We start from the raw sequence: 24,807 nt of genomic DNA, 5'->3' as shown, positions 1-24,807 counted from the left end.
AAGGGGACTCCATCAGCCTGAACCCCACCCCTCCCTCCAGTGGCCCTGGGCCCACCCCTCCCGGCTCTACGGCTCAGCTCAGGCAGTGCTGCTCTGAGGAAGGTGAGGAAGGGGGAGAGAAAAAAGCCAGGGAGGAAAAAGAATGAGGCATCTCTGCAGCATGATGTCACCTCGGCTGCTTTTGGATCCCCCCAACACAGAACAGAAGCAAACAACATGGACTCCGGATTTACTGTGCCTGGAAAGGCTTGTGTTCTCGGCGGTTCCGGCGGCCTGCGCCAGCTGGAAACGGCACGGCAGCCAGAGAGACAGGCCCTCGCTCCAGCCCCCGGGGCCCCCATCCGACCCCTGGGCCTAGGCCCCCCTTCCAAAAAAAAAAAAAAAAAAAATGCGCGGAGGAAACAAAGATGGACTGACACATACATACACGCACACACAAGCGCCAGCAAGAGTGAGCACTAACCTGGCAGCCATTGGGAAGGTAGTGGAGCACAGTGCAGAGCTCATTCATTCATGCACTGGGCAGTGGGGGGCGGGGGCGGGGAGCGGGGGCCCTGGGGGCGCCGGAGGGCACGCACCTCCATGACCATCCCACGGCCCTGCGGCTAACGGCGGGGGACAGCGCGCTCACAAGCTGGGGGAGCTTCCTTTCTCTGCTGTTGCCAACCGCTCTGGAATGGTAAGCATGACTCCCCGTCAATTTCTACCCCCCCTCCTCCCCTGCGGCCGGTATCTGGTGTGGTCTTGCAGTCGAACCAGAACACCGCCGAGCCCCTCTCTCCCGGCCCTCACTCCCTTTCTCTCTCTCTCCCTCGGACTCCCTCCCAAGACAGCTGTTCCCGGATCCTGCACGCACGCGCACAGCGCACAGACACACTCAGCCACGCACCCCTCCGGCGCGCGGACACACTCGCACACACGCACGCAGACACGCGCGCGCACACCCCGCCGCCGCCTGCCGCTTTACATAAGCAACTCCTCGGTGCAGTCAGCTTGCTCGCTCTCAATTATTCATGCCGCCCTGGAGGACCGAGCCGCTGGGGCGACGAGCGCCGTTATTTCCTCTCCATCCCCCAATCTGACAAAACACAAGATGATGCTCCCAAGAGATTCTGCTCCCTTTGCTGCCACCAATTATTTCCCAGGTGTTGCCTATTAGGTCAACCTGTATCAAGGAAGTGATACTAAATCAAAACACAAGTGCCTGGCTCAAAATAGAGCCTTGCATCTTTCAAAGGATGACAGCTGCGCTTATTGCCTGAGCCTTGGGAACAGAGGACGGGAAGGCGGCGGCACTGGAGACCACAGAAAATGACTGGACTCTTCAGGGAAGCCTACCCCGGACTTCCAAGGCAGCAGGCTGTGATACCTGTGGGTCAGAGCCTTAACAAGTAAAACAATTACATCCACGACAAAGCATGGTCATCTCAATAAGCGGCACCTCCAAGAAAAAAATTTTTTTCTCTTGTCCATTCACTGGAATGGGGCTTCCCTGGTGGCTCAGTGGTAAAGAATCCGCCTGCCAATGCAGGAGATATACGTTCAATCCCTGGGCTGGGAAGATCCCGCAGAGAAGCAACCCACTCTAGTATTCTTGCCTGGAGAATTCCGTGGACAGAGGAGCCTGGTGGCCTACAGTCCACGGGGTCACGAAGAGCTGGACACAATTGAGTGACAAAACAACATTCACCGAAATGCAGCACTGGTACTGAAACAGTCCAGATGAATATGCTTTTGGATGAGAGGTATTCTATTCAACGACTTTAATGGAATACTGTGAAAGTCATTTACGACTTACAAAGCAGTTTCATTCACATTAATTCATTTGATTTCCACAAGAATCACCTACAAAGGCTTTGTTAGGATCACAGCAAACAAAAGGATGCTGAGCCCTGGAAACGTGGGAGGTCCCATGGCAACAAAGGCTGAGCTGGGAATCCAGACCACCTGACTTGAAATCCCATAAAACCCCAAGGATGACTGTCAGAATTCAGAGTACCACCGGTATTTTTTCAGGGGAGGAGCAAAGGGATCCAAAATCTGGACCAAAACAAACAACAAAAGCAATGGTGACAGCTCACTGTTTCTCAAACTTCAAGGATCTTCTTAAACCACAGACTTGATGTACTAAGTCTAGGGGAGGGCCCAAGAGTCGACTGTTCTAACAAACTCTCAGGTGATGTCCATGTTGCTATTCCATGGAGCACACTTTTGAGTAGCAAAGGACTGGTTTATGCATTCTCATTCTTCAGGTGTCCCTAAAGGGCAGAGTTTTGTTTGCCTGGTGCAGCTGCACAGGATAACATGCTGAAGGTGAGTAATAATTATGATCCATCAATGCCACCTGTGTCCTCACCAGACTCAATACGTCTTGGGCATCCGTTGGCAAAAAGTCTCATTCTGGGACTGCCAAGCCCTATCAGCTTATCAAGAAAGGTCTTTCCGGGATTGTTTCTACGGGCAACCTGTCGAGAGAACAGCAGCCTCACAGCATCTAGGAAGCACCTAGGTTTGGACTGTCTGGCCCCCACCTCATTTACCTAGAGGAATTTCAGTGCCAAAGAAAGGTGTGCTGGCAATGCAGCACTGCCCCAGTCCTACCCACCTGCACTTATCTGGTCAAGTCTAGCTTCTTCTGAAATGCTGACCACCTACCCACCTCCCCTTCGGTCACTCCAGAAAAAGATCTCGGACTTGGGAGGCCAATCTGCATTCAGAGCTATGTTTTGCTGCTTTCTGGCTCTGTGACTCTCGGTTGCCCAGCTACCCTCTTCTCAGACTCATTTTCTTCATCTGCAAAAGCCAAAAATAGGTATATGTCCTCTTGTACATGGTTGAAAAAAAATGACAGAATAAAGGTACGAGGAGGCTGGTTAGGTCCCCCACCTCTGAGCTTATAACTGTAGTACAGAATATAGAATTTAATTGTAGCTTTTGTTGTTCATGCTGTTGGTTTTATATCGCTAAGCTTGTAGGCGACTTCTTTCATGTCCCTCCAACGCGTAGGAGTACTGGGTACAACAGAGGTATCAGTAAATATCTTTGTACTGACTGTCCCATCCTCCATTAAGATAGGCAACAAACGGGTTAGTGAGGCCAAGCTGCCCACACCCTGGTCTTACCTTGTCTACTCACTACGTGACTCTGGACAAATCATACTTTCTGGAGACTTTGCTTCTTCCACTGTGAAATGCACAGATTTCACCTTTCTTCTGAAACAGCTCTACATAGCCCGATAGTGTTAGTATCTACATGATTGAGATCAACAGCTGCTGCTGCTAAGTCGCTTCAGTCGTGTCCGACTCTGTGCGACCCCATAGACGGCAGCTCACCAGGCTCCCCTGTCCCTGGGATTCTCCAGGCAAGAACATTGGAGTGGAAAGGCAGATGCAGAGATCAGACAAAGGTCTAGTCAAAGCTATGGTTTTTCCAGTAGTCATGTAAGGGTTGGACTGTAGAGACGGCTGAGCGCTGAAGAGCTGATGCTTTCTGTGTTTTTGGAGAAAACTCTTTGAGAGTCCCTTGGACTGCAAGGAGATCAAACCAGTCAATCCTAAAAGAACCCAACCCTGAATACTCATTGGAGGGACTGATGCTGAAGCTCCAATACTCTGGCTAAGTGATGTGAAGAGCCACGTCATTGGAAAAGACCTCAATGCTGGGAAAGACTGAAGACAAAAGAAGAGGGTAGCAGAGGATGAGATGGTTAGATAGCATCACCAGCTCAATGCACATGAATCTGAGCAACTCCAGGAGACAGTGGAGGACAGAGAAGCCTGCAGTCCATGGGGTCACAAAGAGCCAGACACAACTTAGCCACTGAACAACAATAGTATAAGGTTAATGAACATTAGAGCATGTTTCTGAAACCTAGGCCCCCTTAGCCGAGTCCTATTCTCAACCATTAATTGTGTATGAATAGAAGTCTACTGACTTGTCATGAGGTGGGAAGGGGCCTTTTCATACTCATAGTGTTTACAGATTTGCACTGCTCTGCTCATCCTTCCTGAAGTCACAGTACAAACTCCAAAGAGGCCAGCTGAACCTCAGAAAGTTGGCAATGACCTGAACAAAGCTGACCAGGCTTCCCCAGATGGAATTCCTGCCCCTGACTCAAATCTCCACATTTCAAGGGCTGAACAATTTGCTGTCTAAATTCCCAAACTGCTTTTCTGTAAATGAATTTAGGAAATTGAGGAAAGAATAAGGTATCTTTTTCTGAATTAAACCTTTCCCTCGGAGATATGGGAAACTCACATGAGTTTCTATTTTTGAAAGGAAAAGCAGTTTCTGAGAGCCTTGTGCAGCATCAAAAGCACTTTCCAGAGCACCCTGGAGGGATCGGGGGAAGAAAAAGAAGTTAAGGCATTTGCAAATCCAACTGAACCAAGTGGTTCCATTCAATCCAGTCCCATTCAATCACATGCTATAAAAAGAAGATCGGTGCCTACACGGTATCTTGTTCACCTCAAGTGCTTAACAGCTGTTTCGGATAAGAACGGAAGGTAGGGATGATAAAGATAAGGTCTTATCTCTGAATCCTACGCCCACCCCCAAGGAAAACAAAAAAGAGTTTTTAACATAGCAAATACTTCAAAGATTTTAACTAAATCTGAATTTGTTGAATAATGGGCCATGCATGCATGCTCAGTCCCTAGAGTCGTGTTTGACCCTCTGCGATCCTCTGGACTGTAGCCCGCCAGGCTCCTCTGTCCATGGAATTTTCCAGGCAAGAATATTGGAATGGGTTGCCATTTCCTCTTCCAGGGGATCTTCCCGACCCAGGGATTGAACCTGCAGCTCCTGCATTGGCAGGTGGATTCACTAGCGCTCCCCACCCCTCGGAAGCCCATTAATTACAGGGAGTGATAGGCTAAAGGCAGCCTGAGTCTTATCATCTAAAGCACATGTGCTTTTCTAAAACATAAACATCTAGGAGATTCTGAAATGTGTGGGGAAGTCAAAGAAGGAAAAGGAGCAAAGATCTATAATGTTTACTGAGGATCGACCATGCACTGGTCACATATTTTATTTTATTATATATTTTCCTATGAAACTTTAATCAAACAGATGAAGAAACTGAGTACAGAAACCCATCCTTACCCAAGATCACACAAATATTTCTAAAATCTACGTTTTCAAACCACATCATGCTCAGTTCAGTTCAGTCACTCAGTCGTGTCCGACTCTTTGCGACCCCATGAATTGCAGCACGCCAGGCCTCCCTGTCCATCACCAACTCCCGGAGTTCACTCAGACTCATGTCCATCGAGTCCGTGATGCCATCCTGCCATCTCATCCTCTGTCGTCCCCTTCTCCTCCTGCCCCCAATCCCTCCCAGCATCAGAGTCTTTTCCAATGAGTCAACTCTTCTCATGAGGTGGCCAAAGTACTGGAGTTTCAGCTTTAGCATCATTCCTTCCAAAGAACACCCAGGGCTGATCTCCTTTAGAATGGACTGGTTGGATCTCCTTGCAGTCCAAGGGACTCTCAAGAGCCTACTTCCATAAATGAACCCCTTACTAAAGAAAAGGCACTTTTAAGTTCCCTGCATTTAATCATAATTGGTTATTATCACAATATTGCATTTAGTCCTCAACACAACCCTGCAAGGTAAGTTCTATTCTTCCCACTTAAGCAAGTTGTCCATTTATTGCTCCTCAGCTCCAAATCCAACCTTCTTTGCCTCGCCTTGTGATCCTGGATCTGTACCCACTTTGCCAGCTGCCCTGTGAGTCTCCCTGGCACCTGAGCCTGCAGTCTCTCAGGAACTTCCTGTGCCATACACTGGGTGACAGCCACACCCATCCAAAGAGCTCTGAATCGTACTCCTGTGTTGGGGGCACACTTACAAACCTGTTCCCTTGTTGGATGTTCTGCCTCAATCCTAGAGGCCATGGCTTCTCCCTACCTCTGTTATTCCTGCATTCTTTAGAGTCTGCTCTACTCATTTACCCACTAATGATTCTTCATATTGAATTTTCCCTGTTCAACGTATTGGTGTGGTCTCAGTCTCCTGACTTCTCACTGCTCTATAGGGATGAGTAGACAGCAGCTCAGAGGAATAAGACACTGCCCTTGTCAGTAATAATAAAATGGCTAAAAGCTTATCGAGCAGGGGTCCTCAGCCTCCGGGATCTAATGCCTGATGATCTGATGTGGAGCTGATATTTTAACAATAATACATGTAAAGTGAACAGTAAACGTAATGGACTTGTGCTGTGCTATGTGATACACTGTTTCAGTCGTGTCCAACTCTTTGAGACCCCGCGGACTGCAGCCCACCAGGCTCCTCTGTCCATGGGGTTCTTCAGGCAAGAATACTGGAGTGGATTGCTGTGCCCTCCTCCAGGGGATCTTCCTGACCCAGGGATTGAACCAGTATCTCTTATGGTTCCTGCAATTAGCGGGCGGGTTCTTTACCACTAGTGCCACGTGGGAAGCCCCAGATATCAGTAACTGGCTGTGATCAATTAATTATAAACACCATGGCCCTTGGACCAGCCTGAATGCCCTTAAATCATCCCCAAACCACCCCCCCCGCCCCATGCCCCCAATCTTGTACCTGTCCGTGGAAAAGCTGTTTTCCATGAAACCGGTTCCTGGCATCAAAAAGGTTGGGGACCATGGCCCTAGGGCATTCTATGAGCCAAATCGTTTTTATACATTTAATACGTACTCCCTCATTTAATCCTCACATCAACCCTCCTTTACAGATGAGGAAACTGAGGTGTCCTGGAAATTAAACAATCTCCCTGGATTACACAGCAGAAAGAGAGACCAGAGTTTCTGATCCCACAGTCCATTCTTGGCCATGCTGCCATCAGTTGGCTGCTGTCAGAAAGAAAGGGGGTCAAGGAAGCACAAGTGGGACATAGAAACACAACAGTCTTCCACAAAGTTTGGAAGAGAAAAAGAAATTGTTAGCTGGAGAGGTCCACATATCTCTGAAGAATTCAAAATATGAGGAGGTACCATTAAAGGTCTTTTAAGTCAGCCTCTTAGTATAAAAGACTTGGTGTACCCTGGTCATCAGATACCAGGGAGATCTTATTAAATATCTCTTTTGGAATTAACACTTGTCCATGTTTTATGAACCGTTAATGTAGGAGAATGGATGATTCATAGGTCCCCACTCTGCCCTCCCTGAGGTCCCAAACCCAGACTTTAATCCAGGGAAGCTGGGTTGGGGGTTCTGAGTAAGTAGATGGATTGCCTGTGACCCAGCTGTAACCCAAGACCTCTCATGAATACTGCATCTCTCCCATGAGGGGCAGTGATGTCTACATAATTAAACTCTGAAGCAAGAAATGGCCAGAAGGGTGGGGGGAGAGGGATGAGGATTCAGATAGATCCAGCACCACTCATACCCTACTGCACACCAACACCTCCACTAAAACCATGCTCACTGGTTAGGTAGACTTCAGCAGGATACAAGCTTTCTCGAGAGTCAAACACACTCCAGTAGGACAGAAAGATCCACCCCCTGGCCCACTGGGAAGAGAACTTTCTGGGGATGGGGCTCCCTCTTCATATCAGTCACCACGCACGTCACCATGCCTGCTGACAATACCAATTTTCTGAGGTGTGTGCTCATTCTCTCAGTGGCGTCCAACTCTTTGTGACCCCATGAACTGTAGCCTGCCAGGCTCCTCTGTCAACAGGATTCTCCAGGCAAGAATACTGAAGTGGATTGTTATTTCCTTCTCCAAGGGGATCTTCCCGACCCAGGGATTGAACCCCCATCTCCTACATTGGCAGGCAGATTCTTTACCAAGGTGCCATCGATTTTCTTGTAACTCTATCCAAACAAAATTAACTGATTCCTGAGTATCACCTTCTTCTTTTCTAAATGATCCTGACCATCAGTCCTCAATTTTCAGCCGGGATCAAATATAAATCCACAGAATGGTCTATACCAGTGACTCCCAAACTTTACTACACCTTGTAGTTTTTACATATCTCAATGCCTGGTCCCAGCCTGTACCAATTAAATTAGAGCTGGGCTCCTGTATTTTCTAATGATCCTGATGTGCAGCAAAGTTTAAGAATCACTGGTGTATAAAATTTTAATCTTAATTCACTTTTAATGTAGTACAGACATTCTTCTGAAAGTATAGTCTAGTGATCTGTATTTTCCAAAAGTCAAACTTTTTTTTTTTGAACCAAGACATTTTCCCCTCTCTTTTTAGAATCTTCAGAATTAGAGCGGGTGCTCGGTGGCCATGGCAGAAATCTACACAAGAGAACAGTCCTTGTGTCCTGCCCCAGAGAGAAAGAAAGCCCAGACCCCCACATTACACTTCGCAAGTGGAAAGGATTGGGGGCAAGAACTGGAGTTGATTCCTGGGGAGAAAAAAAAATGGGATTGAGGCCAATGAAGATAATCTATGATCATGACTCAATGGGAAGCAGTTGGTAAGAAGAGTCTGTGTGGATCCCAGAAAGCAATGGGAAGTGAAAGTAGAAAAAGTGAGGAGGTCAGCAGATCTGATCTGCAACTCAGGCGAAGGACTTGGTCTCACAGAAGAGGGAGCATTCTAAGGCAAGGTGTCCTCTTTCCTGGTGAGCCGAACTGCTCAAGCAGGAAGGCCCGCAAGGAAGAAACTGCCAGGAGGGTGGCTGCAAGTGGGGTTGGAGACCTTCAAAACACAGGCACAGAGATAAGCTAATTATTTGATTATGCAAATGAAAGTTGTTTAACTTGCCCACAAACCCCAGGGTTAACGTGGAAGAGGATTAAATAATAATACACCTGCTCTATAAGAAGGTGATTATGAGGAAGAAGAGACTTAAGGCCAAGTGCAATGTCCTCGACTACGAGACAGGTATAAGAACACCACAGTGTGGTGGTTATCTGCATATCACTTCCCTTTCAGACCCAGGCACTCATTTCCTGGCTGCCTGCCTGCAGGAAGCTCTGCCGATGGGTCACACCTGAACTCCTCTAGGGGCCCTGCCCTTGAGAAGGCTTAAGGAAGAGGGTGCCCCCTTCCTAAGAATGTGCTCCGTTGTTCAGTTGTGTCTGACTCTTTGCAACCCCATGAATTGTAGCTCGTCAGGTTCCTCTGTCCATGGAATTTCCTAGGCAAGAATACTGGAGTGTGTTGCCATGCCCTCCTTCAGGGGATCTTGCCTGACCCAGAGACTGAACCCTCATCTCCTGCTTGGCAGGCTGCTTCTTTACCACTGAGTCACCAGGGAAGCCTCCCTGAGAATACACAGAGCCAAAGGCTGGTCCATTGGCAGGATACGGAAATCTGTCCCTTTGCCTCGGTTTGGGATAATTCGGCAGGGGCATCCAGAACCAGAGCCTGGGCCACCTGGGACTGGCCCAAGTGCGTCAATCTTGAACTTCTCTATTCCCTCACCCACTTACAGGCTTGTTCCCAAGAGCACTTTCCAGTAAACCTCCTGCAGGAAAATCTGTCTCTATGTCTCTTCCAAGGTCTCTTTTCAACCTAAGACACACACCAATTACCATGAAGGAATGTGCCAGTAGGGAGGTCACAGTCCTGTCACAGGACTGTCCCCTGAAATTTAAGAAAAAATGCCAAATTTCAGGCTCAAGAATTCAGTACCAGTCTAGAATTGAGAGAGAGAGACCTTGCCACCTGAGACAAGCGGAAGACCATGCTATGGTTTCTACCTCTGTCTGCCTCTGGGGAGACTAAGCCCCCTTCCAAACCACCTCTTTGTGGAGGTAACTGACCTCTCCTTAATCCTGGATTAAGGTTTTATAGAGGGACGCCTGTTCGCTGGTGCCCCAGTTAAGATGTTGACACGTGGTACTTAAGGACAGATCTCGAGTCCTTCTGGCCGCTGGCCTGAGGCTAAAGTCGCATGACCAGCCCTCCGTCTCCCTCTCCCACCACCCACTCTTCCTTTAACCTAGAGAGAACCAGCCAGCTTTGGCAGCTAATAGAGCTCATGCCATGGTTAGGTGCCTGCACAGCACTGGAGCGGTAGGGAAGAGACGGGAGGAGCTCTGGGCTGGGGCAGGGTGTGGGGAGGGAGTGGTGTGGGGGGATGGTGACAAGTTGGAAGGATCCTAGTCACAGCAACGACCTTGCTCCAGCTCGGGGTCCATGGTGTGTACCAGGGAGGCTGCAGTTGCCTCCTGGCCCCACTCCACACGTCGTGTCTCAGGAGTTTGGTTGGTCAGTGGAATTGGGACAGAAGAGCCAAGTAGAAAGAAAGCTCCAGAGCTCACTTGTCACGCCCCAGCTCCTCTTGAATTCACTGCAGACTCTCCGGAGGGTAACTTCCAGAGGGTAAACTGAGTGGGCTCTCAACAGAGGAGCCAAGAACTCGTCCCCCATCTCCCTTTCCTTGGACCCTGGAAGTGCCACCTCCATCCAGTCTAGTTTCTGCAGGTCTGTCCAAGCTGCTCTGCGAGGCGGCAAGACCTGGGATCCCCGACAATGTGAGTTGCTCACATCTGTGGACATCTTTTCTCAGTGTCCACTTCTCCATACACACCCAGCCCCAGCAGCCAGTCTGCTCAGCCACCCGCCCCAAGGGCAGCACTTGGGCTGCCCTTTTGGCCATTGTTCCCAAGAAGGCCTCCTCCTGGTTAGGGACGCAGAATATACCTGACTCTCGCTGAGGACGATGCAGGCTAAGGGAGGAGTTACTGACCAGCCCCAATCCCCAAACTCACTTTATAAGACAGCACTCACCTGCACAAGGTACAGGCGCCCAGAGGACACACCTTCAGTGTATCCTACCTTTTCTCCGGGATTCAGTTTCCCAATTTGTTATAAGAAGCTGTTGGTCTAGGGACTTCCCTGGTGCTCCAGTGGTTAAGAATCCACCTTCCAACGCAGGAGACACAGGTCGGATCCTTAGTTGGGGAACTAAGATCCTCCATGCCTTGAAGCAACTAAGCCCGTGGGCCACAGCTAAGACCCAATGCAGCCAAATAAATAAAGAATAATTTTGTTTTAAAGAAGGGGTTGGTCTAGATAACCCCTTAAATTATTTCCTGTTCTAGAGGCCTGTGACCATTCTTGACCCTCACACATCTCCAAGTGCTAATAATTTCCAAGAGAAAGAAAAAAGAAAAAAAAGAGTCCTGTGGCCACGGACTGAGGCAGAACAAGGTAGCAAGGCTGACCAGAGCAGCTAGGGCCCGTGACCGGCCATGGGCCTGTTCTCTCTACACTCCGTCTCTTCCAAACACATCATTGCCTCCACCCACCTGCCTCTCAGCTCCCTTCCTCTGCATCTCCTGTCTCTCCAGGGAAGAAGAGCTGAAATGCCACGAGGGCGGCTGTGCCTGGCAGCTGGGAGCCAAGCCTCATTAAAGAGTTCGGACCTTGTCTTGACCCTCCAGTCAAAACCTGATGAGAGCTGGAAAGGAACAGGTAGGGATGGAACTAAGAAAGTGAGCAGCCACGGGGCAAGCTGGGGATGCTGACTCACCACACGGGCACATGCTGTGACCTCCCGGCGTTACCACGTGATCCAACCAAAATCAAAGCCAACCAACACCAGCTTCCTTCCCCACGATCCACATACTGTTATTCATTCAGCCATGCACCCCATGTGCTGGAGAGTCCTTGATGTCAGGCATACTGCAGAATAAGCCCTAACATATGGCTAAAGCCTTTTTCTACAAAAGGCCGAAGAATATACAAGTAGAGTGGGCGGAGAGCACAATGCTCAGCATGGACCAAAACGACTGGGTTGGCCAAAATGTTCTTTCGGATGTTACAGGAAAACCTGAACGAACATTTTGGCCAACCCAATACAAAGTGGCTGTGAGAGGAACTCAGGAGACACGGGTTCAGTCCCTGGGTCAGGAAGATCCCCTTGAGGAGGGTACAGCAACCCACTCCAGCATTCTTGCCTGGAGCACCCCACTGATAGAGGAGCCTGGCAGCCACAGTCCATAGGGTCACAAAGAGTCGGACTGGATTGAAGCGACTTAGCATGTACAGTGTGCACGTGAGAGTAACTACAATACACCTGGGCTTCATCCGTTGAAGCAAGTGAAGGGAGGTAATAAACCCCTGCAAATAATACCTAGAAATAGGACCCCTCTTTACAAGGTCCATTGTTCAGATAAGATAAATAAGACAGTGTGGGTCTGGACAGCTAGCCCTATGACAAACTGTAGAGTAACCAGGAATGTTCAGACTAAAGGAGAAATGCCTTAAAGCAAGCAGGACAGCAAATATTTGACAAAAGGAAGAGAGAAAAAAAGCCAAAGGAGAGAAGAGTCCCATGTTTTGTATTTCTAGAGAGAAGTTATCAGATTGCATAATTGGGTTTGAAGGAATAGGGAGCGTGCTTCTAGGCAAGAGGTTGATTTCATATCCTGATCTCCAGGTTGGTCCAGACAATCTTATGAAAACTCCCAACTCTGAGACATCATCTGTGGCTGAGCAATGCCCCATCGCAGATGACACCCAGTAAGCCTACAGGGTAGGCATGAGCACGGGGCCTTCTGATTTCATCCTGGAGACCAGTAGGGAATCTCCATCTGCTCTTATTCTATAGATACTTCTCCAGATTGAGAGGGAAGGTCTCCTCTCTCTTATAGGGGCCAGAGACATATTCACAGACTCCAAGAATCTCCAAAGCAGAAAGGCCTTTTGATCTCACTCAGCTCAATTTTTCACCCAAAGCACTGATTTCCTCTGCAGCTTCCCCGGAAGAGAAGAAAAAGAAACCAAAGGATCATTTCCATAAGCCTCCAAAATAATGAGTCAATCTTGTTAACTAATGGGGCAGGTGGCCAAATCCTTCTCTCAAGAGAGGTTGATAATATGTCTCCCTCAATCCCCCGAGCCCCACCTCCTGCCCATCAATGCGGGTCTCAGAGTCACCGGAGGTACCAGAATCCCCACCAAGAACAGAAATGTGCCTGTGAAGCTTCCTGGAAACCTTGTGAAATATGCTCAAGTGGGAGTGAGTGGGCAATAGGAAAGCTCTGCCCACTGCTGGGTTCCCTGTATGCTGACATTTGTGATCAAGATGGAAAACATCCATGAGACGCGCCCCGGAGACTGGCTTGTTTTCTTCTAAATAATCTAGCATTTGACTCACCAAAAACCTTTGTATTAGAATCTATAAAATACCACCGCCTGGGTGCACAGCATTAGAATTCTCTACTAGACCAATGGCCTTTTGTCCAGACTTGGTTATTTCCCAGAACTCCCTGGGACGGTGGGGGTGCGGGGTGGGGGTGGCGCAAGGTATAAAGCGACCGCTCAGTCCTGCCAGGTTGGGTGTCTCTCTCCCACCCTCCTTCAACCGCAAGCCAGGCCCATAAGCAGTCAGATAAATGTGACTCCTGGGTAATGAATGCAAAGAGAGATTAAAGAGCACAGGAAGAAAAAGCAGCCTTGAGCTGGATACTAAACATGGAAAAATGTAGTCCAACAGAATCGTTTTCAGAAAAGTAAGGGTTGAGCAAAACCAGAAAGTTATAATAAAATCTTGGATGCATGCTGAACGGTCCATTCTGGCTCTGTAGCGCTCTGCTCCTGAAGGTGGGGCCACCCACACACCCCAATTACACACACCCCCGATCTCCCACGGATGCTTGTGTGCGTGTGTCCGTCTCCCTCCTTGAGGTCAGGAAGGCTCTGCAGAGGGTTCCATTTAACTCAGGGCATGGTGCTGGGTGTGGGTAGTAATTAGCATACCTTGTATTTATGTCTAGCTATTTCTGGCCTGGAGCTTGTTTTCTCCTCCTTCAATTCCCTCTGAAGAGGTCAGTCAGCCTTACACATGTGGCTTCTGGCCTTCCCGTGCCAGTGTTCAAGCACTCAGCAGCATCACTTCGCCCAGAGGTAGAAATCAGGCCAGGATTTTTCTCCTCACTCTACTGGCCAAGGGACAGTGAGAGCAGCTGGCAGGGCCACCTTCTCAGAGTGAGTCACACAGATGCACCTGAGAATTGCTGGTCATTTACGGAAGCATATAAGGCTCCCCTTACAGAGGCCAGCTTTAGCCAGGGCATGCCACCACTAAAAGACTATCACAATCTCCTGTATGAAACTTGGATAACCAGTTTACCAAGAGAAAAGATTTCACAAAACAGTCTACTATACGGAAGTGCTAGTTCTTCTGTGCTATCTTTATAAATGGGCTTCCTGGTGGCTCAGTGGTAAAGAATCTGCCTGCAATGCAGGGGACGATGCAGAAGAAACGGGTTCAATCGCTGGGTTGGGAAGATTCCCCTGGAGAAGGGAATGGCAACCCACTGCAGTATCCTTGCCTGGGTAATTCCATGGGCAGAGGAGTCTGGAGAGCTACAATCCGTGGGGTTGCAACAAGTTGGACATGAGTTAGTGACTGAACCACCATCACCATTTTTGCAAATATCATTCCTTTCATCCTTTTAACCACCCTGTACAGTAGGTTCGAAACTGTCCCTATTTTCACAGGTGAGAAAACCAAAGCACACGGAGGCTGAGAAACTTACCCAAGATTACAGAGATAATAGCTGGTGGGCCCCAGAGTCAAGGCCAGTGGGCCATCCCCAGGGTATCCACCCTTAACCATTAAAGAGAAGCAGCCTTGCTTCAGCCCGTGGGCCTCACGCAGATACTCTGATTCAGTGTGTTCCCACATGATCCTGAGAGCCAGGCAGGTGTGGAGCTCACTAACGAAGTTAGCGGTTCTCAAACCACGGCGTGCGCGTGGATATTCAGATTCCTGGACCCCGGAAGTTCTGGAATTGGAACAAAGAACCTGCAGTTTTAACAGGCGCTTAAGACGAGGCCAGTGCAGGTGGCTCACAAAAGGCCCGTGGGCAGAACTAGCCCCGCCACCTTACTCGGCTCAGCTGGGACGAGGACACGGCGCCCTAGGCCCCTCAGCGGTGCCCACGTCGGTGGGCCCTTCTTCCCGGAGCAGCCCCGGGGGAGGGGAGCAGGCGACAGGCCACACTCAAGCGGTGGAGGAGGTGAGGGCACTGAAGGGAGCTCGCCATCCCTCTGTCCTCGACAAGCCGCACATCAGAGGGGACACGCGGTGGGGGACGGGAAAGGGAGAAAAGACTGGGTGGCCTGGGCCCCCATCTCCTGTCGCCAGAACAATGGCTTCTTCAGATCCCTGGCATCTGAGCTGGCAGCCGGCCACCAGGGAAGAAAAGAGCCCGCTGTCCCTTTAAGGACGCCCTCTCTCCACAAAGGTCAGAAATGCCAGCTCAGCCTGCCCTGTGGCTGCCTTTTTTGCCACTTTGGTGCCCTGAGGCCCTGGGCCATGCGCCCCATTCCAGCTGGTTCTCCGGGCACCTGCTGTCTTTGGGAGAAGGCAGACCACCTGTGTGACAGCTGTGGCTCCAGGCGAGGTTCAGTGATGGAGCAGGAAGTGCCGATGCAGAGGAAACTCAAGACCTCATTTGTTTCACAAACTCATCCTCCAGGGAGAGTTGGCCCCGAGGAAAGGGGAATTGGGGAGCCAGGTCATGGACAACTGCTGGCAGGGGTGGGGCGGGGGGATCCAAAAAGAAAATGGATGAGGAATGGATGCTCCAAGAATATTTCATCCAAGAGAGGAAAGGCTGACAGACGACTGATCCAAAAATCAAAGAGAAGCAGGGTGGGGAAGAGGCTGGCAGGATATGCAGCGGAGTGGCTGGGGCTTCCTCCTACACTTGCCACAGGCTTAGTCGCTCAGTCATGTCCAACTCTTTGCCACTCCGTGGACTGTAGCCCACCAGGCTCTCTGTCCATTGGATGCTCCAGGCAAGAATACTGGGGCGGGTTGCCATTTCCTTCTCCACGGGGTCTTCCTGACCCAGGGATTGAACCCACGTCTCCTTTGTCTCCTACACTGCAGGTGGATTCTTTACCCACTAGGCCACCAGGGAAGCCTTCCTCCTCCAGAATGAGCTCAAATCCTGCCATTTAATGTAACCTGGAGCACAGGCTTCCTAGTGTCGCTGAGCAGCAATTCCTCTGCAATACTGACATATGGGGGTGGTGGAAGTTGTGGTGCTACCACGTCCGACTCTTTGCGACCCCATGGAGCCTGCCAAGCTCCTCTTGTCCATGGAATTTTCCAGGCAAGAATACTGGAGTGGGTTGCTACTCCAGTATTTCCTACTCCAAGGGATATTCCCGTCCCAGGGATCTAATCTATGTCTCTTGCATCTACCTGCACTGGCAGGTGGATTCTTTACAACTGCGCCACCATATTGAGCAGTAAATAAATGTTAGAAATTAATAATGTCTGTTTTCAGAGTACTAGCCACTCAGTGTATCCTCAAGCGGCCTGAACCCCAGACCACACCACTGGTTCCAGTAAGTCATCTTGCAAAAGTGTACTATGAGGAAAGGGGGCCTCATTTAGGAAACTGTGTGGGTTGATGCAAATCATTACTTGCATTGGAAAACAATTCAAAATTAGTCATCTATTCATCATATAATGCCAGGGTCAGTGAACTCTTTCTGTAAAGAGCCAGACAGTCTGACAATACTACTGAACTCTGCTGCTGCAGGTTAAAGCAGCCATAGACAACATGGATGCGAAAGAACATGGCTGCGTCCCAATAAAACTTTATTTAAAATACAGAACAGGCAGCAGGCTGAAGCTGGCTGACCCCGGAAATAAAGGATGGCATTAATAGAGGAAATGATGAATGCTTCTGGAGGCAGAAACCCATTTCTCGCTCTTCTCTTGGGACTGAGAGTACTGTGCCCATTTACTTGATATCCAAGGACGGCTTTTAGTCAGCTGCAAAGACTCCCATATGCTGGTTTCCTCAGCATCTATGTCCAGAGTTTGCCAAGTACCACTCTGCACTTCAGAGGTTTTTTCCCTTTGTTCTTCTGCATTTCCGCTAATGCCTGAGACTGGGAGGTCACAGGGCAAGCGTCTCATCCTCCTCCGGCAAATGTGGTGGGCCTGGCTGAACGGCCACCCTTCAGCGTGTCCTCCTCGGAATCCCTCATCACCAAGACACCCGCCCCTCACCCAGTTCCCCAGGCCACAGCTGGCTGGGCCCTTCAAGTCTGTTCTTCGTCAGCTTCCTGAACAATTGTGCATTTTAGGGAACCCAGGCAGATTTTCACTCTTTCACTGATTTATTTAAATCGGGGAGTGCCCACCATGTGCTAGGTAAGTCTTAGAAAACACAATTGCCCCTCTGCTTTGACTGGAGTCAGAGAGAGGCTGTTATGTCTGGAATCTTCTCAAAAGGCTGCTCTGAGATGTATTTATTTCCTGCTCCCTGGTGTCTTTCTACCCGAGACCTCAAGCGCTTTAAAAATAACTCTCTCAACTGTACTAACAACTTTTAACATGAGATTTCTAAATGGCACTAAAAGCAGGAAGGGTAAGAAAAGCTGAGAATAGGGAAACGGTGAGATCCAAAGCAAAGAAGGTAGCAAGGAAAGAAGGGAAAAAAAAAATCACTATTTCAAAAAATATATATATACTGCTTGCTTGCTTACATCATTCTCTCTGCATCAAATGACCTCATCCCACAAATCATATCTGTATGTTTCCAGCCTTCCTTCAAAGCTCGGCTCCCAGTGTATCTTCCCCAATTAGATTTTCCTGATAAACTCCCCCCAGATCTCAAACTCTCCAGCATTCCCTGGAATTCTCCAACACTTCGTGGAATTCTCCGGCACACCTCCCACTTGCTTACATACCTTAAGTGTGGTGTATGAGAGCCTATAGATTCTGCCCTAACCGATGGACTGTTGCCTTCTCGAAACCCCTATCAGGAGTCCTCCTCCTTCCGCATTCCCCAGGGCACACTGGCAATGGCAAATGCTCTCACTGTTGCTTGGCCAAGGTCCCGCTTCAGTGGAGGAGCTGATGCGACCTCACAGTATCCTCAGCAACCTGCCGTCACTGCTCAAACCACCCTTTACCCACTTACTCAGCAAATCCGGCGTGAACTGCTCATGTGCCAAGCAGTGTGCTGTAGCTTGTCATACATCTCATTTGCAAATTTATTTAATCCTTAAACCAGCCTGGGATACGTATTATTAACATGAAACTGGCACATAATAACAGGTGATTTCAGAAAGGATGATGGAAAATGTGAGTGACGGATGGGAAGGAGGAGACTGTCATACTCTGGCAAAGAGGTCCCATCTGCCACGGCTGGTGCTCCGATGCTAGGAAAATGAAGGTGACTTATGATAGTCCCTTCTCCTCCCATGACGGAAAAATGGAGTCAGAAGTACAGTATCAGTTTTACAGAAGCAGATACAATGTTACATGAAATGGACCAATGTATTAAATTTAAAAACAAACCACGGAAGAACTCAAAGAACGCACACATGCATATGTATATTCTAAAGGTTGGGAGGGACTTTCTATGAATAATACCAAACAGGGGAAGAGAGAAGGACTTGATCACACTTGAACAAACAAACTTCAATATGCTGAAAATCAGCCTGATGTGAAAAGGCAGAAATTCCAGGCAAAGTACTGAAAACATGTATGATAAAGGGTTAATAGCCTTATTATGTTAAAGAGTTGTGAGCAAGGAGAAAGACAAACACCTCAACAGGAAGGTGGGCAAAGAACAAAAAAGGCAATTCATAGAAGAAATATACATGGGTAATAAGGACATTAAAAGCGTATCACCAGTGATCAAAGAAATGCAAGTTCATGTAACCCTGAGATACCACTCGTGGAGTATCAGATTGGCAAAGACTAAAAAGAATGGTAATGCCAGGCAGGCAAGGACAAGGGGAACAAAAGCTCTCATAACCTGGGGGCGTGGGTTGTATATTGGAACAACCTTTCCAAGGGCAACTTGGCACATGTGTTATACAGGCTGTTGACCTAGAAATCTGGCTTCTAAAATTTTATCTGAAGAATGTTAGTATGGCATTATGTTTAATCCTGAAGAATTAGGAACAAGCTAAATGTCAAGAGGAGAATGGACAAATACTTGCATATTTGTAACAATACCCTTAAAAGGAATTAGTAAATCAATGTTCATGATTACAAAGAGATCAGAAATTAAAGAACTTAACAACAGTATATAGAATGAGCTATAAATTTCATGTATTTATCTTTCTATGAACAATAGCTCAAAGCATATAAAGTAAAATATTAACAGTGATTATCTCTGAGGGGTAGTACTATGAATGATACTTTTCATTTTATATTTTTAATTTTTATACAATATCCACAATATTTGTTGCAAAAAATAATCTAACAAGTTAAAAGGACTCATCATCTTTTCTTAAAAAATTTCTTTAATTTTGATTTTCAAAAGAGAAGACATCTATAAAAGAACTTTGAAAAGCAAACTGTAAATACAGGAATACAATCAATTATCCAGAAGTATTTTTTTGAGCACCATGTGTAAAGCCCTGTAGAAACTACAATGACAATCACCAAGGACCTAATGCATAGCACAAGGAACTCTCCTCAGTATCCTGTAGTAACCTACATGGGAAAAGAATATGAAAAAGAATGGATATATGTATAAAAAAATGATTTGCTATACACCTGAAACTAACACAATACTGTAAATAAACTATACTCCAAAGTAAAATAAAAATTAAATTTAAAAAGTACAATGGAAAAAAAACAAAAATTAGAATAACTCTCTACTTTCAGAGAAGACAATATTATAAAGACGTCTAACCCAACACAATGCGATTATGGGAATCCTAGCAAAGTACTCAGAGAACGGAAAAGGACTAATGAACTCCAATTTGAGGATAAGATAAATCTGGGAAAGGCTTTTTTCAAGGAGGTGATAGTAAACCTGAATTTTGAAGGATCAATAGGATTTCCACAGGCAGGGAGGAAAGGAGCATGAACAAAGGGGCAGTACAATTAAGACTGTAGTTCTAGGAAAAGGTATTTGAGATCTCTGTAGAGGGCAGGTATGTTAGGCTGGTGGGGACAGCAGATATCTTAGAAGGATGGAGTGGATGACAAAGCTGGGCAGTCAGGATGGAACCAGATTTACAAGGCCCTGAGCGACACACCAGGGTGTCATCTGCATTCTGTAGGCAACACGGAGCCAAATTCAGTTTTTGCAGAAGAGTTGGAAATCTGACCTGCATGATAGCTGAATGAAAAATGGATCCCAGAGTTACAAAAGAGATTAGACTATTCAGCCATAAGAAAGGAATGAAGTACTGATACACGCTACAACTTGGATAAACCTTAAAAATATAATACTAAGCGGAAGAAGTCAGTCACCAAAGTATATGCATTTGAGTATATATACATATATTTCACAAATGGAAAATACATATATGCATGTATGTGTATACATGTATGTACGCATATATGTCTAGAGAAGGAAATGGCAATCCACTCCAGCACGCTTGCCTGGAAAATCCCATGGACAGAAGAGTCTGACAGGCTACAGTCCATGGGGTCACAAAGAGTCTGACACAACTGAGCGACTTTACTTACTTACGCATATATGTCACTGCTGTTGAAGTTGTGTCCAACTTTTCTGTGACCCCTTGGACTGTAGTCTATCAGGCTCCTCTGTCCATGGGATTTTCCAGGCAAGAATACCGGAGTGGATTGCCATTTCCTTCTCCAGGGGATCTTCCCAAGCCAGGAATCAAACCCGAAATCAAACTTCTGCATCACAGGCAGGTTCTTTACAGCTGAGCCACTGGGGAAGCCCTGTATGTATATATACATATACCTGCCTTACATAGAATCCAGAACAGGGCAATCTATAGAGATAGAAAGTAGATCAGTAGTTGCCCAGGACTGGGCTGGTAGGGCGGGGGTATGCCAGCTAAAAGGTATGGGGTCTCTTTTTCATGTAATGAAAATGTTCTAAAATTGGCTGTTGTGATGGTTGTATGTATCTGTGAATATACTAAAAACTGAATGATACATTTTAAATGAATAAACTGTATGGTAAGTGAATTACGTTTCAATAAAACTGTAAAAAAAAATAAATAAATAAACGAAGAAGAAGAAGATCAACCAGATGGCTACTGCAACAGGCCAAGCAAGATATTCAAAGGTTCTGAATTAAGTCAGTGGCAGTAGTCACGGGAAAGACTGGAGGATGATCAGAGAGACACTACAAAGACGGTTACAAAGACGGAAGTAACCGTGTGGGGAGTGAGGAAGAACAAGTGAAAAAATAGCTCAGAAGTTTCCAATGCGAATGACTAAGAGAGGATGTGAGGGGAAGGCTGGAAGGGAGACGGTTATAAATTTGCTTTTCGTGTTGTGAGTTTGTGGAGCGGAGCCCATTTCCAGAACTGAGGGAACAGAAAGTGAGATGCAGATCCGGAGTGGACAGTCCTTCTCCCAGCAGTGGTGGCTAAGGGTCTTTTGTGACTGGTAATGAAAATTATTAATCATATTTAGCACTGGTGGGTGGTGTGCATGCCCTCAGTTGTGTTTGACTCTTTGCGACCCCATGGACTGTAGCCTGCCAGGCTCCTCTGTCCATGGAATTTTCCAGGCAAGAGTATTGGAGAGGGTTGCCATTTCCTACTCAAGGGGATTTTCCTGACCCAGGGATTGAACTTGTGTCTCTTGAGTTTTCCGCATTGGCAGGCAGATTCTTTACCACTGAGCCACCTGGGAAGCCCATATTTAGCACTACTGACCAACTTAAAAGTGGTCCTAACTTACACCAACAAATATACTTAGGAGAATTTAGCCAGAGAAAGACATTAGGATTGCAGCAAGCAAGCAAAACCAATTCTATAGCTACACATACAATATCCCAAGCATTTAACAGAGCTGAGTATTTACTGCTCCATGTACAGACTTTCGGAGAAGGCAATGGCACCCCACTCCAGTACTCTTGCCTGGAAAATCCCATGGATGGAAGAGCCTGGTAGGCTGCAGTCCAGGGGGTCGCTAAGAGTCGGACATGACTGAAGTGACTTAGCAGTAGTAGCAGTACAGACTTTTGTAAAAGGGAGCATAATCATTGAGTTATAAATGTAATGGTTTATACAAAGACTACTTAAAAGCTGAATGGCAGTAGTTAGCTCCTATTACTAATGGGCCTCACAAGGGCACAAATCTATTTTTTCATTTGTGTGAATCAAAGAAAGCAAAAACCTGAAGTAGAAACCTAAAAACTTCATAAAAATCAGAGGGTTAAAAAAATACCATTTGAACATGCCAGAGTCAACAGAGGCAAAATAAATATATAAAAATGGCCCATTTTAGACCAAAAAGATGACTAAGGAAAATGAAGTGCAATGAGCAAAGCAGATCACCTTCTAAAGCTCAATGGTCAGAGTTCCCAGAATTTTATCCCCAGGCTTGTCAAGTTAAGCTGTGGAAAAACAAAGAGGTTTTGCATATCAGGTCATAATGCCACCGGATATAAACCATGGCCATTCAGTTAGGATAAAAAGTTGAGATTGCTGCAGAGAGGCTATTATGAAACAATGAGGCTCCCAGTCTCAGGAGAAAGGGTCCAAAAAAAGATCTTAACTGGAAGATAAATCTATTTGCACTACAGCAGGAGAGGCATCTGAGTCCCTCTGTGGAATTTTCCTATAATATGCAGTGTTGGCGAGATCCTACAGGGCAGGGAGTCCAGTGCCAGCTCCCCCTCTACTTTGAGCCCCACTCCCCTGGTCACTCAGACAATAAAGAATCTGCCTGCAGTGTGGGAGACCTGGGTTCGATCCCTGGGTCAGGGAGATCCCCTGGAGAAGGGAATAGCTACCTGCTCCAGTATTCTTGTCTGGAGAATCCCATGGACAGAGGAGCCTGGCAGGCTACAGTCCATGGGGTCACAGAGAATCAGACACGACTGAGCAAATAACACACACACATGCACGCACGCATACACGCATACACACACACTCCAGGGCCAGGACCGTTCTTACTGCTCTTTGTGCTCCTACCACCTAGCCCAGGGAAACAGTCATTGAGTCAACAAATGAATAAATGAATTCAAGAGAAGATAGGAGGAATCCAGTGGGAACCTGGCAAGAATTTTTTTTTTTGGATGTGGACTATCTTTAAAGTCTTTATTGAATTTGTTTTAATATTGCTTCTGGTTTTCTATATTTTGGGTTTTTTGGCCCCAAAGCATGTAGGATCCCATCTCCCTGAACAGGGATTGAACCTGCGCCCCTTGCATCGGAAGACAAAGTCCTAACCATTGGACCACCAGACAACTCCTAACAATTGCAGACAAGGTCCTGTTCTCTAAAGATCCTGGCCTGTAGTCCATGGGGATCCAAAAGAGATAAAATCTGCTGCTCTCATCTTGCCTACGCTCTTAGGCATGACGGCACTGGTGCCTCGCTGCAGGCCACACACCATGTTGAGTGGCAGAACAAGTTCCAGCCCCCAGTTAAGTATCCAAGTAACCATATCCACCTGGCACAGGAGACAGAAGAACTCCAGCAATGAGACTAAAACATGATTTAGGAGGTCGTTAAGTTGAAAGCGGGGGTGAAACTGACCAGTAGTGGCCTAAGCAGGTAGCTCCTGGGTACCCACGGAAGATAAGGATCAGAGTTCTCTTTGTCCATCCAAGGCATGAAAACAATCTTGGACTTTAGGTGTGGAAAGCAAGGACCATGACCATGCTCTCTTTGAATGATGCCAAACATAGAACAAAGGAGATTTTAACAGCAGCTTAACATTTATAAGGTGGTTACAATGTGCCAGGTTTCTTCTGAATCCATTAACAGGAATGATCTCGTGTAATCCTCCCAGTCTTTACAACAGACCTCCAAGGCAGCTGTGATAAGTCCCATTTTGTAAATGAGAAAGGCTTGGGGAGAGTAAGAAGTTGCCTAGAATCATACAACTAGAAAACAGCAGAACTATCTGTATCTGTCCTTGGGGTCGAACTCTTTGCAGCCCCATGGACTGTAACTCACCAGGATCCTCTGTCCATGGGATTCTCCAGGCAAGAATACTTGAATGGGTTACCATGCCCTCCTTCTGGGGATCTTCCTGACCCAGGGATCGAACTCGAGTCTCCTGCATCTCCTACACTGCAGGCAGATTCTTCACCAACTGAGCCACCAGGGAAGCCCAATGGAGCAGCCATTTATGCCAGTGTTAGAACAAAGAGGTGCCAGGTGAGAAGCAGCGCCTGGCTCCTCTAGGAAGGAAAGTCCCAAACCCAGATTCAGGAAAGCAGTCAGTGCTCCATTCCCAAGATTTGCATTTTGCTTGCCCTCCCCGCCTATGAATATCTCCATAAATCTTACAAAAGAAACAAAAACTGAATGGCTTTCAAAGGTTTACATAATGTCCTCATGGTTAACTGGATGGTGACAAGGTTTCTAGTACTCTTCTTTGTCTTTGCGACTCACGGACTGCAGCCTGCCAGGCTCCTCTGACCAGGGAATTCTCCAGGTAAGAATACTGGGGTGAGTAGCATTCCCTTCTCCAGCGGATCTTCCCGACGCAGGGATGGAACCCATGTCTCCTGCATTGCAGGTGGATTTTTTACTGTCTGAGATACCAAGGAAGCCCAATGTTCTAATGGGTAACTGGCTGGTGACAATGTTTAAGTATTCTTCTTTAAGTTGTACAGATACATTAAAACACTTTTTTTCACATGCATGATACACTTTATAAATTAAGAAAAAAAATTTTTTTAAGTAAACCCTGACCCAGCCCGGAAGTGACAGCCACCAGAACAGATGATAGGATTACAGCTCAGCCTGCGGGGGTGAGTGCACTGGAAAAAACTGTCCTACTGCATGACTGAAGGACAAAGGGAGCACCACCACCAAGAAAGGCTGTCCCACCTGCTCTGCAAACCTCTGCTGAAATGCAAAGTATAAAGCATTTCTACCAAGTAAACACTTATCATACCATCGTCAAGAAGGAGAGTATGGAGGTTAAGGGCACAGGCTTTAGAGCTAGCATCTTTCGTTT

The 24,807-nt window shown here is 47.2% G+C and overlaps 1 protein-coding gene across 11 annotated transcripts in view; it reads right to left on the bottom strand.

Annotated features, from left to right (window-relative positions):
• GRAMD1B (GRAM domain containing 1B) overlaps positions 1-24,807 on the bottom strand; it is a 202,476-nt gene that overhangs the window by 64,651 nt on the left and 113,018 nt on the right. The window contains exon 1 of one of the 11 annotated variants that reach the window (XM_060399797.1): positions 579-19,640. The exons of 9 other annotated variants lie outside the window; for them this stretch is intronic. Coding sequence is in view for 1 of the 2 variants with exons in the window: in XM_042233006.2 (XP_042088940.2) it covers positions 464-507 (44 nt within the window). In the remaining variant the exon portion in view is untranslated. Of the gene's footprint in view, positions 1-463; positions 19,641-24,807 lie in introns of those variants that run through there. One more of the 11 variants, XM_042233006.2, reaches the window with a different exon arrangement.

This window comes from Ovis aries, chromosome 15 (genome assembly GCF_016772045.2).
Source record: "Ovis aries strain OAR_USU_Benz2616 breed Rambouillet chromosome 15, ARS-UI_Ramb_v3.0, whole genome shotgun sequence".
Lineage (NCBI taxonomy): Eukaryota > Metazoa > Chordata > Mammalia > Artiodactyla > Bovidae > Ovis > Ovis aries.
This window is presented reverse-complemented; position numbering and strand designations above follow the sequence as displayed.